Source organism: Giraffa tippelskirchi, chromosome 11 (assembly GCF_054371585.1).
Source record: "Giraffa tippelskirchi isolate mGirTip1 chromosome 11, T2T-mGirTip1v1.2.pri, whole genome shotgun sequence".
Classification (NCBI taxonomy): domain Eukaryota; kingdom Metazoa; phylum Chordata; class Mammalia; order Artiodactyla; family Giraffidae; genus Giraffa; species Giraffa tippelskirchi.
This window is the reverse complement of record NC_137285.1, coordinates 124,824,378-124,842,640: the sequence shown is the minus strand read 5'-3', so window position 1 is coordinate 124,842,640 and position 18,263 is coordinate 124,824,378. Positions and strand designations below refer to the sequence as shown.

The 18,263-nt window shown below is 46.3% G+C and overlaps 2 protein-coding genes across 8 annotated transcripts in view; one reads left to right on the top strand and one right to left on the bottom strand.

The window, feature by feature from the left end:
• Positions 1-18,263, bottom strand: part of DNAJB13 (DnaJ heat shock protein family (Hsp40) member B13) — a 171,083-nt gene that overhangs the window by 137,569 nt on the left and 15,251 nt on the right. For 3 of the 4 annotated variants that reach the window (XR_014068419.1, XR_014068418.1, XM_081539598.1), the window contains exon 8: positions 12,123-12,182. Coding sequence is in view for 2 of the 4 variants with exons in the window: in XM_081539598.1 (XP_081395724.1) it covers positions 12,170-12,182 (13 nt within the window). In the remaining 2 variants the exon portion in view is untranslated. Of the gene's footprint in view, positions 1-12,122; positions 12,183-15,240; positions 15,623-18,263 lie in introns of those variants that run through there. The other variant, XM_081539597.1, reaches the window with a different exon arrangement.
• UCP2 (uncoupling protein 2) lies at positions 11,560-18,116 on the top strand. Of its 4 annotated transcripts, none has more exons than XM_081539583.1 (8): positions 11,560-11,671; positions 12,461-12,617; positions 14,937-15,160; positions 15,316-15,526; positions 16,488-16,682; positions 16,764-16,865; positions 17,192-17,372; positions 17,684-18,116. In XM_081539583.1, the coding sequence occupies exons 3-8, from the start codon at positions 15,035-15,037 to the stop codon at positions 17,796-17,798; spliced, it is 930 nt and encodes a 309-aa protein (XP_081395709.1). In that variant the 5' UTR covers positions 11,560-11,671; positions 12,461-12,617; positions 14,937-15,034; the 3' UTR covers positions 17,799-18,116. The 4 variants fall into 4 exon arrangements, with proteins under 4 accessions (XP_081395709.1, XP_081395710.1, XP_081395708.1 ...); XM_081539584.1 differs by having other exon boundaries at positions 15,316-15,530; positions 16,495-16,682; XM_081539582.1 differs by having other exon boundaries at positions 12,461-13,703.

Genomic DNA, 18,263 nt, shown 5'->3' with positions numbered 1-18,263 from the left:
CCTATGACTGTGCACTGTTTAATACATATGTTATACTTCTATAAAAAAATTTTACTTAAAAGTGCACTTAACTTGGAGAAGATCCCTGGTGATCTCCAAGGTATATGTGTGTGTGTGTGTGTATCTGTGTGTGTGTAGGGATGATGAGAGGTGCTAGCCAGGTAAAGATCTGAGGCAAAGTGTTCCAGGAGAAGGGAACAAGCAGTCCACAGGCCCTACAGGAAGGAGCTTGGCATGTTCAAACAGAAAAAAAGACCTGTGTGGCTGGCATACAGTGAATGAAGAGATGAATGTGATATCATTCATTTATTCATTCATCAGATATGTAAAAGTTGTGCCAGAAGCTAAGCCAGAGGATAGCCAATTGTTCAAAAAGTTTGGCAGAGAAGGAAAGGAGAAAAAATAGCCACTGTAAAGGGGTAGGAAAGTCCTAAGAATGTATTTCACACACAAACACACACAGTAGAAGAAAGGAAAGACTGAAGATAGGGGGGAAAGTCCTAGAAAACAAAGAAGCATAGAATAACGGGTGCAGGTGGGAGGGATCACTCTGGAAAGGATATGGTAAACCTAGAAATAAAATAGAGTCACATAGGCAAGAATTTTGAAATGGAGAGAAGCAAAATGAAAGCATTCTCTATCCTTTCATTGAAATTTGAGGAATAGTCACATGTGAGAGTAGTGAACCTGAAGAATTATTTACAAAAATGATGATTTTAAAAACTCTTTTTTCCTTAAAGTATAATTTAATGAAGAAACTGAGATCTTCTGATGCATCCCTGACACTGTCCCCTGCCACAGTGAGCTGTCCAGAGCCCTCACCGTGTGGCAGCCCAGGCAGGGAGTTCTAAACTGTAAGGCACAAAGCCTCCAGCAGGCTCCCCACCAGCTGTCCCAGGGCCTTCCTAGACAGGAAGTTGCACATCAAACACAGCCACTCACAGAGCCAGCTGCCCGCCAACACATGATAGGGTCTTGGAACTTCATCGAGGAAATATGCAAAGCAGATTGTCCTCTACATACTCACAGTCAGTTATGATACAGAAATATAACTTTAACATGTCAAGAAAGATGAATGCAAATGCTTTGAGGAACTATTTAACAGTCAAGATTATTTCAGGCTGTACATTTTACCATTTATTGAGTATTAGGGTAAAGGGCCTGAGGTTAACACTATTATTATGTTATACTGAGATTATAAAGGACGTTATGAACAATGTGAAAAGCTATGCTTTAGGAGTTCCCTGGTGGCCTAGTGGCTAGAATTCTGGGCTTTCACTGCTGAGGCCCAGGTTCCATCTCTGGTCATGAAACTGAGATCCCACAAGTCAAGTGGTGTGACCCCAAAAAAAGTTATGCTTCATTGCCCATTTTAACTGGGACTGACAGTTTAAGTTTTCTTGGCATAAAAAGATAGCAGTTCATTGTATTCTGAATTAATGTAGATCATTACTTGTTTTGAAATCTGAGGAATAGTCACATCTTCTACCAATAAAGTCAGTGTGTTCATGTGTGCTCAGTCGCTTCAGTCCTGTCCAACTCTTTGCAACCCTATGGACTGTAGCCTGCCAGCTAATACTGAGAGTTAATGATATTTTGGAGTCACAATCCTGAAGTAATTCCTATTTCAGATTAGCTCAGATGTTAAATGACAGGATGAGAAAACCTTTTTCCATTTGATTAAAACAGAACTACAAGGAAAGTTTGCTTGCATCAATATGAACGTTCATCAACCACTGCAAATATTAAGGAAGAAAGTGGGCTTGCAAGGGTTTCTATGAATATGTCACCACATCTAAGCTTCTAGTCAACATGTAAACAGAAAACTTGGTGATGCTTCTGAAGAGAAAGGAGAACCTGACTTAACTTATTTAACTTCTGGCTCAGAGCAAAGGAAGAATCCTGTGAAACAGTCATTGAGGAAGCCACAACAGATACAACAACAAAACAGGACTCTGATGTTGCCACAACAAAAGTGACTGTTTTCCTCTTGAGCTGTGCTTTGAAATTCCACTATTTGGCTCTGCATTAAATAAGTTTGCAGAAAAACTGCTACATACAACCAGTGCAGAAAAGAAAGCTTTTAAAGACCCTGACATTCCAGCAGAAAATTCTCTCTACTTGTCCTTAACTTTGTTCATTCATTCAAGGAAGGTGTTTCAACACTGGATATTCACACTAAAGTCAGCTCTCTTCAAGACTGCTTTACCATCTTATGCTGATATGCGAGTTCCACTTCTTGGAAAGATTGTAATATTAGAGATGCCATCTTAGCAGAATAGTTTAGAGGGTCATCTCCCTCACATCTCACTGCTAGTCTTCATTAGCTGTAATTCAGTTACCTCATTTGTTTGTTGCACTTGGTGTCTTTTTTTTTTCTTAGAGTGCCAGTTGCAAAAACCATTCTGCTGGTGCAGTATAACTTACCATTAAATGATGCCAAAAGTGTGTTGTATTGTAGTTTGACAAACATTTAATTTGCCAGGAGTCTTGCTCATTACAGCACATCCTAATGCAACAAAGAGCTCCCTTTTTTGTTGTTTAAATTGATCCCTAGGTTGTTGGTTTCTTTTTAACACAGAACTTTTTAGCAATCAGCACTGTATTTTTATTTTCAGGTAAACCTACTTTTTTTCCCCCCTCAGCAAGCAGCACAAAGGATCATTGTTCCCAGATCAGGGATGGGACCCAAGTCCCCTGCAATGAAAGCACAGTCTTAACCACTAGACCACCAGGGAAGTCCCTGCATTTCTTTTTCTCAGTCTTAGGATAAACCTTGTAGTCTTGATGATAACTGTAAACATTTATAAGCAGTCACTGAATATTGTAGTGGAGATTTTATATAACTTTAACAAACCTTGTTTACTTTTATATTTTATTATCTACACTTTTGGGAATAATGGAAAGGGATTTGACTCTTCCTATGAACAGACTTTTTGGTATTTAGACTAGAAAGAGTATAAAACAATAAACACCCATTACTGCCAGAAGATTTGATGACACATTAAGAATTCCTGTGGAGGGAATTCCCTGGTGGTCCAGTGGTTAGACTCGGAGCTTTCACTGCTCCCTGGTCAGGGAATGAATATCCCACAAGCCATGCAGCTGTGCATCGAGGCAAAAAAAAATTTCCCGTGGATACCTGATAAATTATGTATATCAGCTGAACTTTGTTGAAGGTATGCAAATCAGTATAGTTTAACTTTGTTTGATATAGTGAAGGTATGTAAATCAGTAAAATTATGTATAATTTGACTTTGCTGTATAAGGTCTTAATTCAGACTCTAAGAGTTCACTGATATTTCATGAGAAGTTTTGGAAAACATTCTTTTTTTAATGCATTTAAAGAATCTGCCTGCCAAGCAAGAGACGTGGGTTTGATCCTTGGGTTAGGAAGATCCCCTAGAGAAGGAAACAGCAACCCACTTCAGTTTTCTTGCCTGGGAAATCCCACAGAAAGAGGAGCCTACTGGGCTACAGCCCACGGGCACACAAGACGCAGAAACAACTGACCAACTTATCAACTAAACAACATCCTTAAAAGGATATTAACATGGTTTGATTTGCATTTGGTTTTGTCTCTCTTTTTGGGGGGGGGTAGCAGCATTATTGATATATAATTCACATATCACACAATTCATCCATTTAAAGAGTAAAATTCAATGCTTTTTAGTAAATCAGAGTTGTGCAACTATCACTACAATCAATTTTAGAACATTTTCATCACCCCAAAACAACCACATCCCCTTAACATGTTAGCTGTCATGCCCAAATCCCCTCATCCCCCCAGCTCTACTTTCTGCTTTCTCTATAGATTTGCCTATATAAATGGGAACATACACTATGTGGTCTTTTGTGACTGTTTTTTTACTTAGCATGTTTTCAAGACTTATCCATATCATAGCAGGTATCATTACTTCATCCATTTTTATTGCTGAAGAGCATCCCATTGTTTGGGTAATGACATTTTATTTATCCATTCAACAATTGGTGGACATTTGGTTTATTTTCTATTTTTGGCAAACATTCTAGTTTTAAACAAAGTTTATGTGTAGACTTTGTCATGTAGGGTTTTTCTTTTCATAGACTGTCTAAGGAAAAATAGAACTTTTTCATTTTGGTAGCAGTGGTTGCTCCATGCTATCATCTTGATTTAAGAAGTTTTGTTTAGCTTCTATACCAACTAACATAAAGTTGAATTTGATGTTTGAAAACCAAAGACTCTGATGTGAGGTTAAAGTCACACACTAGAAGCACTGAGGCTATGTCTTCAGGTCAAAATACTCTAGTGATAAATCTACTATGAAGACATTATTTTAGGCAATCTAGATATTAAACTGGGGCTTCCCAAGTGGCTCTGTGGTTAAAAATCTGCCTGCCAATGCAGGAGTTCAGTTCAGTTCAGTCGACCCCATGGACAACAGCACACTAGGCCTCCCTGTCCATCACCAACTCCCGGAGTTTACTCAGACTCATGTCCATTGAGTCGGTGATGCCATCCAACCATCTCATCCTCTGTCATCCCCTTCTCCTCCCACCTTCAATCTTTCCCAGCATCAAGGTCTTTTCCGATGAGTCAGTTCTTCGCATCAGGTGGCCAAAGTATTGGAGTTTCAGCTTCAGCATCAGTCCTTCCAATGAATATTCAGGACTGATTTCCTTTAGGTTGGACTGGTTTGATCTCCTTGCAGTCCAAAGGACTCTCAAGAGTCTTCTCCAACACCACAGAATCCTTTGGAGCTCAGTTTTCTTTATAGTCCAACTCTCACATCCACACATGACTACTGGAAAAACCATAGTCTTGACTAGATGGACCTTTGTTGGCAAAGTAATGTCTCTGCTTTTTAATATGCTGTCTAGGTTGGTCATAGCTTTTCTTCCAAGGAGCGTCTTTTAATTTCATGGCTGCAGTTACCATCTGCAGTGATTCTGGGGCCCAAAAAATAAAGTCTCTCACTGTTTCCATTGTTTCCTCATCTATTTGCCATGAAGTGATGGGACCTGATGCCATGATATTCGTTTTCTGAATGTTGAGCATTAAGCCTACTTTTTCACTTTCCTCTTTCCCTTTCATCAAGAGGCTCTTTATTCTTCTTTGCTTTCTGCCATAAGGGTGGCCTCATCTGCATATCTGAGGTTATTGATATTTCTTCCAACAATCTTGATTCCCACTTGTGCTTCATCCAACCCAGCGTTTCTCATGATGTACTCTGCATATAAGTTAAATAAGCAGGGTGACAATATACAGCCTTGACATACTACGTTCCCTATTTGGAACCAGTCTGTTGTTCCATGTCTAGTTCTAACTGTTGCGTCTTGACCTGCATACAGATTTCTGAAGAGGCAGGTCCGGTGGTCTGGTATTCCCATCTCTTTAAGAATTTTCCACTGTTTATTGTGATCCACACAGCCAAAGGCTTTGGCATAGTCAATAAAGCAGAAGTAGATGTTTATCTGGAACTCTTTTGCTTTTTTGATGATCCAGTGGATGTTGGCAATTTGATCTCTGGTTCTGCTGCCTTTTCTAAAATCAGCTTGAACATCTGGAATTTCACGGTTCACGTATTGTTGAAGCCTGGCTTGGAGAATTTTGAGCATTTCTTTACTAGCGTGTGAAATGAGTGCAATTGTGCGGTAGTTTGAGCATTCTTTGGCATTGCCTTTCTTTGGGATCGGAATGAAAACTGACCTTTTCCAGTCCTGTGGCCACTGCTGAGTTTTCCAAATTTTCTGACATATTCAGTGCAGCATTTTCACAGCATCATCTTTTAGGATTTGAAATAGCTCAGCTGGAATTCCATCACGTCCACTAGCTTTGTTCGTAGTGATGCTTCCTAAGGCCCACTTGACTTCGCATTCCAGAATGTCTGGCTCTAGGTGAGTGATCACGCCATCGTGATTATCTGGGTCATGAAGATCTTTTTTGTACAGTTCTTCTGTGTATTCTTACCACCTCTTCTTAATATCTTCTGCTTCTGTTAGGTCCATACCATTTCTGTCCTTTATTGTGCCCGTCTTGCAGACGAATGTTCAATCCCTGGTCTGGGAGGATCCCACATACTGTGGGACCACTAAGTCACTGCACCACAACTACTGAGCCTGTGTGCTGCAACTACTGAAACCCAAATGTTCTAGAACCTATACCCTGCAACAAGAGAAGTCACAGCAATGAGAATCTCCTGCATTGCAGCTAGAGAGTAGCCCCCGCTCTCCACAACTAGAGAAAGCCTGCAGAGCAACAAGGACCCAACACAACCAAATAAATAAATAAAATTAGTTTTTAAAATAATCAAAAAAATTATTTTAAAAAATGACAATATTTTTAAAAAAGACATTTTTTTAAATGTATGGATCAATTTCATCTCTTAAATGTTTTTAAAGAAATTCAGCTTTTATATCATTTTTTAAAAGTATGATCATCAAATTTCCTTGATTTCTTTTTTTAAAAAATGCAATCAGATAATTTTGTATTTGTTTTGGGAGGGGAGTTAATATGATTAACAATATTTTTGGCAAAAAAATACCAGAGACATTTGAGATCTTTTTTTCTCATGTTGGTTTTCATTACCTGATGTTTTCAGCTTTCTCTGTCATTCTTGCTTTTTTCTCATTTTCAGTGTTTCAATTTGTTTTTAAAACTTTAAATTTCCAAAACTATAAGTACAGTGGATTGCTTTCCAGCATGATATTAACATTATAAACTGTGTCAAATTGATTACTGGCATGTATAACATGCGGCTTTCCAGGTGGCGCTAGTGGTAAAGAATCAGCCTACCAAAGCAGGAGATGCAAAAGAAATGAGGGTTCGATCCCTTGGTTGGGAAGATTCCCCTGGAAAAGGAAATGGTAACCTACTCTAGTATTCTCGCCTGGGAAATTCTATGGACAGAGGAACCTGACGGGCTACAGTCCATAGGGTTGCAAACAGTCAGACACACATATACAACATGTGTGTATATACAACAGTTTACAAATAAACTGGGATATATATTTTCTTTTCAATAAACTAGATGTGCAGCAGGTTTTAAAATGCACTTATCTGTACTCATTGTACATCCTAAAAGATGATGCTGTGAAAGTACTGCACTCAGTATGTCAGCAAATTTGGAAAACTCAGCAGTGGCCACAGGACTGGAAAAGGTCAGTTTTCATTCCAATCCCAAAGAAAGGCAATGCCAAAGAATGCTCAAACTACCACACAACTGCACTCATCTCACATGGGAGCAAAATAATGCTCAAAATTCTCCAAGCCAGGCTTCAATAGTAAGTGAACCATGAAATTCCAGATGCTCAAGTTGGTTTTAGAAAAGCCAGAGGAACCAGAGATCAAATTGCCGACATCCAATGGAATATCAAAAAAGCAAGAGAGTTTCAGAAAAACATTTATTTCTGCTTCATTGACAATCCCAAAGCCTTTGACTGTGTGGATCACCACAGACTAAAGAGATGGGAATAGCAGACCACCTGACCTGCCTCTTGAGAAATGTGTATGAGGTCAAGAAGCAACAGTTAGAACTGGACAAGGAACAACAGACTGGTTCCAAATAGGGAAAGGAGGCTGTATATTGTTACCCTGCTTATTTAACTTATATACAGAGTACATCATGTGAAACACTGAGTTGGATGAAGCACAAGTGGGAATCAAGATTGCTGGGAGAAATATCAATAACCTCAGATATGCAAATGACACCACCCTTATGGCAGAAAGCGAAGAAGAACTAAAGAGCCTCTTTATGAAAGTGAAAGAGTAGAGCAAAAAAGTTGGTTTAAAGCTCAACGTTCAGAAAACGAATATCATGGCATCAGGTCCCATCACTTCATGGCAAATAGATGGGGAAACAGTGGTAACAGTGAGAGATTTTATTTTGGGGGGCCCCCAAATCACTGCAGATGGTGCTTGCAGCCATGAAGTTAAAAGACACTTACTCCTTGGAAGAAAAGTTATGACCAACCTAGACAGCATATTAAAAAGCAGAGACATTACTTTGCCAACAAAAGCCCATCTAGTCAAGGCTGTGGTTTTTCCAGTAGTCATATACGGGTGTGAGAGTTGGACTATAAAGAAAGCTGATCACCGAAGAATGGATGGTTTTGAACTGTGATATTGGAGAAGACTCTTGAGAGTCCCTTGGACAGCAAGGAGATCTAACCAGTCCATCCTAAAGGAAATCAGTCTTTTATTGGAAGGACTGATGTTGAAGCTGAAACTCCAATATTTTGGCCACGTGCTGCGAAGAACTGATTCATTGGAAAAGACCCTAATGCTGGGAAAGATCGAAGGCGGGAGGAGAAGGGGACACAGAGGATGAGATGGTTGGATGGCATCACCGACTCAATGGACATGAGTTTGAGTAAATTCCGGGAGTTGGTGATGGTTAGGGAGGCCTGGCGTGCTGCAGTCCATGGGGTCGAATACAGTCGGACACGACTGAGCGACTGAACTGAACTGTACCCATTGTGGACAAAGAATGTCTGCCTACTAGAGGAGTAAACAGAGGATGTTAAGACCATCAAGCCACCCGCCACAGTGCACCCTGAGGGGACGCAGGATGGAGAAAAACAGGATACTGTCCCTATATAGTTAAGGTGCATATCAAAAGAATAATTTCATTAAGTCCAGACTGCTCCATCTTCCTATACATAGAAAAGTGCTAAATTCATTAATTTGAGATGTCTGGTTTTTCTTAATTAGTTGTAATCTTTTGAATCCGCCTGCCAATGCAGGAGACGCAAGAGATTCGGGTTCGATCTCTGGGTGGGGAAGATCCCCTGGAGAAGGAAATGGCTACCCACTCCAGTATTCTTGCCTGGAAAATTCCATGGACAGAGGAGTCTGGTGGGCTACAGTCTATGGGTTTGCAAAGAGCTGGACACGACTGAGTACTGAGCACAGCCTGTATACCCTGGCTCCTCCTCTTCCTCTTCAGAATAGTTCCTCAGAGATATCTGAGAGGCTGTATCCCTGGCTCACATCCTCAGTAATGCCCCAAATAAACATCATTCTCAACTTTTAGGTTGCTCATTTTTTTCAGTTAATACTATACATTCTTCTTTCTCCATAAGACATCTTCTGACTTGGATAAGTTGGTTGCTACAAGTCCAGAGGTACAGTGTCTGTAGCATTGTTCTCATCTGCCTAGCCCATTCTAAGGAAAAGAGAATTTAACAGGACTTCTTAAGAAATCCATATTGAATCCTGGTGATACCTACTTCCCCTTTTTAAGTGTCCACATATCATCCTTCTAACGGTCCCTTGAATTTTGCTAGGGATGAACAAATATCTCACAGGTATGGAGCTTTTGACATACAGACTCTTCCCTATTTTGACAATCAGGGTAACACTTTTATTTCCTGGCTTTTGGTTCTACTCTATTTTTCATGTCTCCTCAAAGATCACCAACCAGCTCAGTAGTCTCCCCACAAATTTGCAGAGCATCCTGGGAATTTGTTCATCACAGCCAAAGACAGAAGCTCATGTACAAAACCTAGGCCAGCAGTGGATGGGAGACTCCAGTGCCAGAAATAAATTTTTTGCTTGATTTCAGTTTCCTCCAGGAACATGTGTCAATGTGTTTTTTCTTTTCTGCTATAATTATCCAATCCCGTTTCAGCTATAGTCTCCTGGCTGACAATTCCCTCTGCTTATGGAAAATACCCGAATGGAGCTGATTGAGTTGGGCTTAAATCATGGTTCACCATTTCCTAACGGTGTGACCCATGTGGCTCAGTGGTAAATTAATCTGCCAGGGCTTCCCTGATGGCTCAGACGGTAATGAATCCGCCTACAATGCAGGAGATATGGGTTTGACCCCTGGGTCAGAAAGATTCCCTGAAGGAGGAAATGGCAACCCACTCCAGTATTCTTGCCTGAGGAAATTCCATGGAGGAGCCTAGTGAGCTACATTCCGTGGGCTGGCAATGAGTTGGACACGACTGAGCACAAGTACTAGACTTAGAAACGTGTGACATCAGGGAGATGATTTAACCTCTCTGGCACTCATTCGTAGATCAGAGGTTAATACCAGCCTCACAGGGTTATGCAGAAGTATCCACAAGGGACCTGAACATAGTAACTGCACACACTAAATATTCATCTTCCCAGATCCTCCCATTACACTTTCCAAGGGCACTCTCAACAGCAGGCCAAACAGCTGCAACTGAAGAAAAACACACAACCTGAAAGTAACCAGTTAAACTTTACTCGGGAATCTTACTGAAGAAGATAGCCCATGAGAGGGCCTCTCAGATACCTTTGAGGACATGTTTGAAAGAAGTTAAGAGAAAACCCAGGATAAATATTTTGCTGGGAAAAAAAAATGTAGTTGAACATCAAAAAATTAGTCAATCATAAAGAACAGACATCTCAAATTAATGATTTTAGTGGTTTTCTGTCTATAGGAAAATGTAAGAATCTGGATTCATTTAAATTATTCCTTAGGTATGCATCTTAACTATGGAAGGCCAGTAGTACCCAAAGCACAGAATGCTTTCTGTTTGCCTCCATCCTGAATTCCTCTCAGGGCTCACCCGTGGTTGGGTGGTTACAGTGGCTAATGGCAGAGCATTAGAGAACTGAGATGGTTGGTGGGCAACTTTGTTTACTAGAATGGCAGACAACGTCCACAGTTTTCTCACAACAGTCCCAGACAGCCTACCAGGCTGAAAAGAGGCAGTGGGGGACAGAAGGTACACAAAAGTAGGGACACAAGAGTCCTAGGGCGAACATAGAGTCCTTCTACACTCCATGTGCACGTGTTCGTCCGGCCACAGGACACAATTACCGCTTATTTACATGTCTGTCACCCCCAAAGACCACCAGCCACCTGAGGGGCCAGGTTCCTCGCCTACCATCCCTTTCTCATGCTGGGGCCTAAGCATGCAGCAAATCCTGGCCTTGTTCGGCCTTCTCACTTGGGCTTTTCACTAGAGGGGCGCCAGCCCGTTGGCTCGACTGTAAGTGGGGTCGGGAGCGCCACGCTCGGTACCCTCGCCCCGTGCATAAGTCCCCCGGGCACCCAGGACACAGCCCTCAGGCGGCAGGAAACCCAGCTGCGCCCAACGACCGTTGGCGGTGACAGGCCACCTGCTGCTGCGAGGCCGGTCGGGAGGCCCCGCCCCGGAGAGACCGCGTTCGCGCCTGGGGAGAGCGAGCGGTTGGCGGAAACACGGGTGGCCGAGTTGGGGGCAGCGGACTGGGCCCGTGAAAGCACAGAGTGCTCTTCTACCCGAGCCTCTGGGCGCTGTTAGAAAGAGCCCCGGCTAGGGGCCAGAGGCGTGTATGACCCTGGGCAGCCTCTGCTTCTTCCCGAGCGTCAGTCCTGCCATCCTCACAATGAGGTTGGCGGGGCGAGGGGAAACCCTATGGGGTACAGAAGGGCTGACGCGGGGACCGAAGCCCGGAAATGGGAGTGGAAGAAGGCGCGAAGACAACCCTGGGCGTGGCGGGTTTTGCTGCTCAAGGGTCGCCGCCCAGTCCGCGGAGCCCGCAGGCCCCGCCCCCCGCCCAGAAGGCCCCGCCCCCGAGATCTAAGTCTCTCGGCACCCTCCTCCTACCTCTCTGCAGCCCCGCCGGCCGCGCCTTCGGATCGAGTACTGTCTGCGCTCCGTGGACGCGCCCTCCGCCCGCCGACCGCCACAACTGCTTGTACCCGCTTGTTCTCCTTGCGGCCGGGTAAGCCTGTCCCCGGCCCGCCCCAGCCCTGCACCCGCAACACCTTCCCTCCTCCGCTACTCCGGCAGAGGGGACCCACGCGCCACCTTTAATTTCCCTCCTCGCCTCCCACCCTATTTTGTATTGTACTTTTTTTTTTTTTAATCTCTCTTCTTTCACTCTTTTCCTGTCTTGCCTTTGTTCTTTACCTCTCTAGCTCAAAAGGCTGTAATATAAGCCCTCTCCTCTGCCAGGGTTGGGGGCCCTCAGCGATGATCATAAGGACCTCTCCCATTCCAGGCGGCTACAGGCCTCCTGGGGCTCTTTCTGCTGGCAGGAGGCTTTGAGCTGCTTGATACGGCCTCCCCAGGGCCCATTCCAACCTCTCTAACCTCCTCACAGCCCTGCTCTGGGCCCTAGTTTCTGAACCATCCTGATGCCCCCCCACCTCACTTCCAGCACTCCCACTCACCAGAGTCTGCTGTGTTGTGGTATGCTTCCCCAGAGTACTGAATTACACTAATGCAGAAATCTGAAAGAGAGCAATGTGGGATACTAAGAGATCAGACTGGGGAGGGAGGACTTCTGGGTTCATCCCTTCCTCCCATGTGTCTGTCCCTCCCTCCACTGTGTGGACTTAATTAGTCCCCAGCTGCCCTGTGGGAAATAGACTCTGTTCCCTACCCCCACATCTCCCAGGCAAGGACTGAATACGCTAATGTGCCTTGGGCAGATGGCCTATTCCTTGCTGGGTTTGTAGACCTTTTAAGGTCCATTTCCCTCTCTAAACTCTCCTCCTCTGCTCTACAGGACACATAGTATGACCATTAGGTATTTCGTCTACCAACCATTTTCTATGGAAAACCAAAGGGATCAGGCCATGATAGCCACTGGCAGCTTTGAAGAACGGGACATCTTTAGAGAAGCTTGACCTTGAACGCCTCAGCGTGGGACCTAACAAAGCCGAGTAAGAGTCCGGTCTAAGGGCGGAGTCTTCTACTGCTTCAGCCCTGTGATCTGGGGGCAGGGTCAGCAGGATATTAACAAAAGTAACTAGCACCACCATCCCAATAAAGTCACTCTTAGAGTTCACAAAGCACCTTCCTATATCCTTGGTCTTCTTCTGGCCCTTAAACTGACCCTGACAAGCCAAGGATGGTAATCCCCATGTTACAGAGGACAGTGAGGCCCCAGTGGGACAGTGATTAGCTCTAGGAAATCAGCAACAGAGGAGAACCTAGTGTTCTAAATATATATTGTTGACTCAAAGCTTTTGACTACCCTTGAGATTTCGATTAGGAATCAGATGTATGTTTTGCACTGTTCCTGAGACTACGATAATCAGGTGAAACTGGTTATTTGCTGGCTAGTAATATATGATTAATTCTTTCCAGTCAGACCTTAGTTTAATTTAATCTTCTTAGTAGGGTCTTTAGCACAGGGACCTTTGCTTCCCTTACCTATGCCTCTGAAGGACCTGACTTATGGCAAACCCAAGGCAATATTCAAAATGGCAACTTAACCTTTGCACTTGTCTCCAAGATGGGCTGGGTCTTCTATTTCTCTGGCCCTCACAACACATTGCAACCTAGATCAAGGTCAGGACATGATTGACTCATGTTATCATGTCTCCGATGCCCAGGAGGGATGCCATTTTTGCCCGAACCTTCTCAGAACTGTCATATTGTCCCAAAAGAACTGGGATGCTGGACTTCCTCATGAAGGGCCCTGCCTGTGCCTTGGGCTGAGAAAACAGGAGAGAAACGACCTGGGGACCAGTGTAAAGCATACTGTATAAGCTTTGGAGCCCACAGACAGGATTCTTACTAAGTTCCCTCTCAGGGCTGCTCTGAGAAGTAAGTGAGCTAATAGAATGTGCCAGAGGGGTGAGGAAAGGTGTGGAGCACTTCCTGGGGGATGAGAATGTCAGGGCAGGGACACTGGGGGTTCCGGAACACCTGCATCAACCCCTTCCGCTGCCTGAGTGCAGCCTTCACCGAGCCTCATGTGGGCCAGGCTCCAGGGAAACATGAACAAGGCCAGCAGCCGAGTGGTGAGTAGCCTTTGGATTTCCCGTTTGCCCAGCCACCTGGGATGAGAGGCCCAGGAGGAAGAAGCCTGGTGAACATTTTGTTTCCATCAGTCTGTGTGTTCACTACGGTTACCACATCACTACTCTGTTGGCCAGCTCTTTCCTCGCAGCCCCAGCAACAGGAGAGAGAAGCAGGTCACCCTCCCCCACTGGGGTGCTGGGCTCACTTCCTCCCAAGGCAGGGGAGGAGGGTGTTGTTACAGTTCTGAGAACAAAATGGAGGTTTTGGTTTCATTTGTCATTCTTTATAGCTCTGACCTGCACTATTTCCCCATCCCCACCTCTCATGAAGACGTGGCTCCCCCTGTATTATAGGATGAGAGGAAACTGGCCAGAGATGGAATAGTTTTCCCTGTGTTACACAGGAGGCTGGGGGAGGGAGGAAGATACTCTTAGCCCTAAGAACTGCACAGCATCCTTCAAGGCCCAGCTAAATGTTACCTTTCCTAAGTCTTTTCTGACTACCCACCCTTCTCTCACAGTGGAGGTGGATGTTCCCTCCTTTGAATTTTGAGAATGTTTCTGCAAGCCCCAAATGCAGCTTGAAACACCTGCCCACCCCCAGTGCCAGACAATAAGCCTCCCTCTTCAGTAGATATTGTCTCAGTGAACGAGCGCCCAGCAAAGTGAACTCATTGAAAGAGTGACTCTAGAGAGCCCAAGTTGTGTGTGGGCTGGTGGGGAAGAGTGAGACTGAATTGAAGGGGCTGAATAGGTCTTGTTCACTCCTTTTCTTCTAGACTTAGACAGTTCCAGACTAATAGGAACCTCTTCTGCTTAAGACATCCAGGGCATAATGCCTGTGGGTTTGTACCTGTCAGGTCTTAGTCTGGCTGAAACCTTTCCCCCTCGTCTGCCTGTCCTCTAGACAGAGTTACAGAATCAGGAACATGGGCATCAGTGAAATCTCTGTAGCCAGCAGACAGAGGGCTGGGCCAATGCCTGTTTGCGAGGCAGTACTAGGACATCTGTGATCCAGATACTCCACGTGGTGAAGGAGAGGACTTCTCAGGCAGGAATACTTCTCCAGCCCCTGTTTGAGTACCTGTGGAGCTCACTCCTATTTGCCCTCGAGGGGCAGCTCTGAGCCCTTGCTTAGGGGGGTGATGCTATCAGAGAAGGTAGGGGCGGGATAGTAAGAAGAGAAGGTCTGGAGGTTCGGCTGCTGATGGACTTTATCTCTCCTTGGCTTAGTCTCCGGCAGAGTTCCTCTGTCTCGTCTTGTTGCTGACAGAAGGTGCCCCCTTCTCCAGTTTTTGTTCATCTCCTGGGAGGTTGCAGGAATCATCATTATGGTTGGGTTCAAGGCCACAGATGTGCCCCCTACAGCCACTGTGAAGTTCCTGGGGGCAGGCACAGCTGCCTGCATTGCTGACCTCATCACCTTTCCCCTGGATACTGCTAAAGTCCGGCTACAGGTGAGCAGATGAGTCTTTGTTTCTGAGGGTGGCTAGTCTGCTCCCTCCCCAAGACACAGAATCCTCAAGGGCCAGTGGGGTTTTGGGGACAGTAAATTTTAGAGCACAGGGATGGCAGGAGATGGGGAGGGCAACCACCTGCCTTGGCCTTGCAGATCCAAGGAGAAAGGCAGGGGCCAATGCAGGCTGCGGCCAGTGCCCAGTACCGCGGGGTGCTGGGCACCATCCTGACCATGGTGCGCACCGAGGGCCCCCGCAGCCTCTACAGCGGGCTGGTTGCCGGCCTGCAGCGCCAGATGAGCTTCGCTTCCGTCCGCATCGGCCTCTACGACTCCGTCAAGCAGTTCTACACGAAGGGCTCTGAGCGTGAGTGTGGAGCTGGGCCATAGGCCTACTTGGCCTTCTCAGTGATGGTCGATCCTAGTTCTTCCAGCCGCACAGTTCCTTTAGGCCCCAAGACCTCTAGGAGGAATTTCAGATCAGAGGAACTGAGAACTACAAGTGTCCCTGATTCTTCTGATGATTCCCGGGCTGAGTCAGGCTCTAAGCAGGGCATCAGCTTGTGACAGTCTTCACAACCACTTTGGGAGCAGGTGGTATCATCCCCATGTTCCAGCTAGAGAGGCTGAGGCTTACCTGGGGTGGGGGAGGGGACTTGGCCAAAGGCTCACAATGAAGAGCTGCAGAATCAGGGACATGGGCATCAGTGAAAACTCCCAGGACTTCTGCTTTCAAGGCCAGTGCTCTTCCATTTCACCTTCTCAGCATGCCATGTCCACCCTCCATTTTACGTTTGTGGAAACTGAGAACCCAGATTGAAAGCTTTTCTTTTCCTAAGATCACATGTCAGGGAAAAGTAGATGAGGGATGAGAACCCCAGTCCTGTGAATCCCAGTCTGAGAAAGCCTTTCATATTTGTCAAATGGAAATGATTCTTGGGAATTCCCTGGTGGTCCAGTGGTTAGGGCTTTCACTGCTGGGGCCTGGGTTCAGTCCCTAGTTGGGGAACTAAGATCGCACAAGATGTGCAACGCAGACAAAAAAAAAAGTTTCTGATTTCTCAGTGCCATTTAGCAGGTGAAATGAAGTGAATAGAAATGCTTTATGAAAGAAAATAGCATTAAGTCTCATTTTGTCCTGTTCCTCGCTCTGTCCCAGTGCCCAGCACATAATAGACACTGCATGATGCAAGACGTTCTTAGAGCAGAGCTGGTCTCATTAACGAAAGAGGACAGCGAAGACAGATTTCAGTGACATGGTTTTGGTGAGGAGAGGTGGACACTAGTGGAAGCCCAGCTGGCCACTGACCCCCATGGCTTTCCGACAGATGCCAGCATCGGGAGCCGCCTCCTGGCAGGCAGCACCACCGGTGCCTTGGCTGTGGCTGTGGCCCAGCCAACGGATGTGGTGAAGGTCCGGTTCCAAGCGCAGGCCCAGGCTGGAGCTGGCCGGAGGTACCAAAGCACTGTTGAGGCCTACAAAACCATTGCCCGAGAGGAAGGGTTTCGGGGACTCTGGAAAGGTGCGTACCAGCGGTTTTCTCTTCCCCGTCTTCCTTTTCCCCTACTCCCTGGTTTCACATAGACACCCTTTTCTCCCATAGGGACATCTCCCAATGTCGCTCGCAATGCCATTGTCAACTGTGCTGAGCTGGTGACCTATGACCTCATCAAGGACACCCTCCTGAAGGCCCACCTAATGACAGGTAAATTAGGGGAGATGATGCTGGGTCTCACCCTTCCCCCAAACCAGGAGCCAGTGTGGATCTGCCTGGAGACCACATCCTTCATCCCATTTCCCCTTTGCTTATGCAGTGAGTTTCTCTCACTGAATTGAAGCCAGCTGGGGTAAAGTTGCCACCGTGCACCTTGAGGCCCTGAGGCTACATGGGCAAAACAGCTCTCAGAGGCACTGGGAGAGGTCCCCACTGGAGTCTCTGGGTCTAAAACCACGAGACCGTAGTTACTTCAATCATCTCCTTCTGGGATTATCGGGGGAGGAGTCCTGATGCCTCCTACTCTTCCTTGGCAGACGATCTCCCTTGCCACTTTACTTCTGCCTTCGGGGCAGGCTTCTGCACCACTGTCATCGCCTCCCCTGTTGACGTGGTCAAGACGAGATACATGAACTCTGCCCTGGGCCAGTACAGCAGCGCTGGCCACTGCGCCCTCATCATGCTCCAGAAGGAGGGACCCCGAGCCTTCTACAAAGGGTGAGCCTCTAACCTGCCCCTCCCAGTTCCAGGCCTCCTGCCCCCTGTATCTGTCACACAAACGGGAGAGAACCACTGGGACTGAGTGGCAACCACATGTCAACAGTTTCTGATCCTGGTCCTGGCATTCTCATGCTCTTAACTCCTCCCTCCTGGAGCTGCTATCATGCCTGTTTCATGGGTGGCAACAGGGGACTGTTACCCACAGCCCACAGCTCCATTTCTTGGGCCATCCTGACTTCCTGGGAGACAGGGCATCTGTCAGGATGCCAGGGTGAACTAGAGATGACCTGTGTTTTCTCCCCTTCTAGGTTCATGCCCTCCTTTCTCCGTTTGGGATCCTGGAATGTGGTGATGTTCGTCACCTACGAGCAGCTGAAACGGGCCCTCATGGCTGCCCGTGCTTCCCGGGAGGCTCCCTTCTGAGCAGCTGCTGACCTGATCAGCTTTGGCTCCAGCTGCAGCCTGGCCCTGCTTCCTTTTTCTTCCTCCCCTTCTCCCCTTCCCTCTCTCCCCATCCCTCTCCCACCACCTCCCTTCCCCCTCCCCACGTTCTCACCCCTCAGCTCCCCGTCGCCTCTCACAGTCCAGGTGGAGTTGACCCCAGCTGACACTGTGGAAAGCCTGGCACTAGCCAGGATCTCAAGCCCCAAGTCCCCTAGAAAGCCCTCAGCCTGACTCTCCATCCTGCTTCCTGCCCCCGAGCCCAAGTAGCACGTCATCCATAAAACAAGCTCAACCTTGGCGTCTCCTCCCTCTCTATCACCACAGGTCTTGGTCTACTGGGCCTTTTTGGCACCTGGTGGGCAGGGGAGGAGCCACCTGACTTGGAAAGGGGGGTGGGCCCATCTTCCTCCAGCAGTCCACTCTGGGTGGAGGCCATCTGGTCCA

Excerpts from the sequence above, each read along its gene's own strand:
- UCP2 (XM_081539582.1), top strand. The coding sequence starts at position 13,568 with ATGAGAATGTCAGGGCAGGGACACTGGGGGTTCCGGAACACCTGCATC. Across the intron at positions 15,161-15,315 it reads CTGCTAAAGTCCGGCTACAG|ATCCAAGGAGAAAGGCAGGG; the intron begins GTGAGCAGATGA and ends TTGGCCTTGCAG. Across the intron at positions 17,373-17,683 it reads CCCCGAGCCTTCTACAAAGG|GTTCATGCCCTCCTTTCTCC; the intron begins GTGAGCCTCTAA and ends CTCCCCTTCTAG.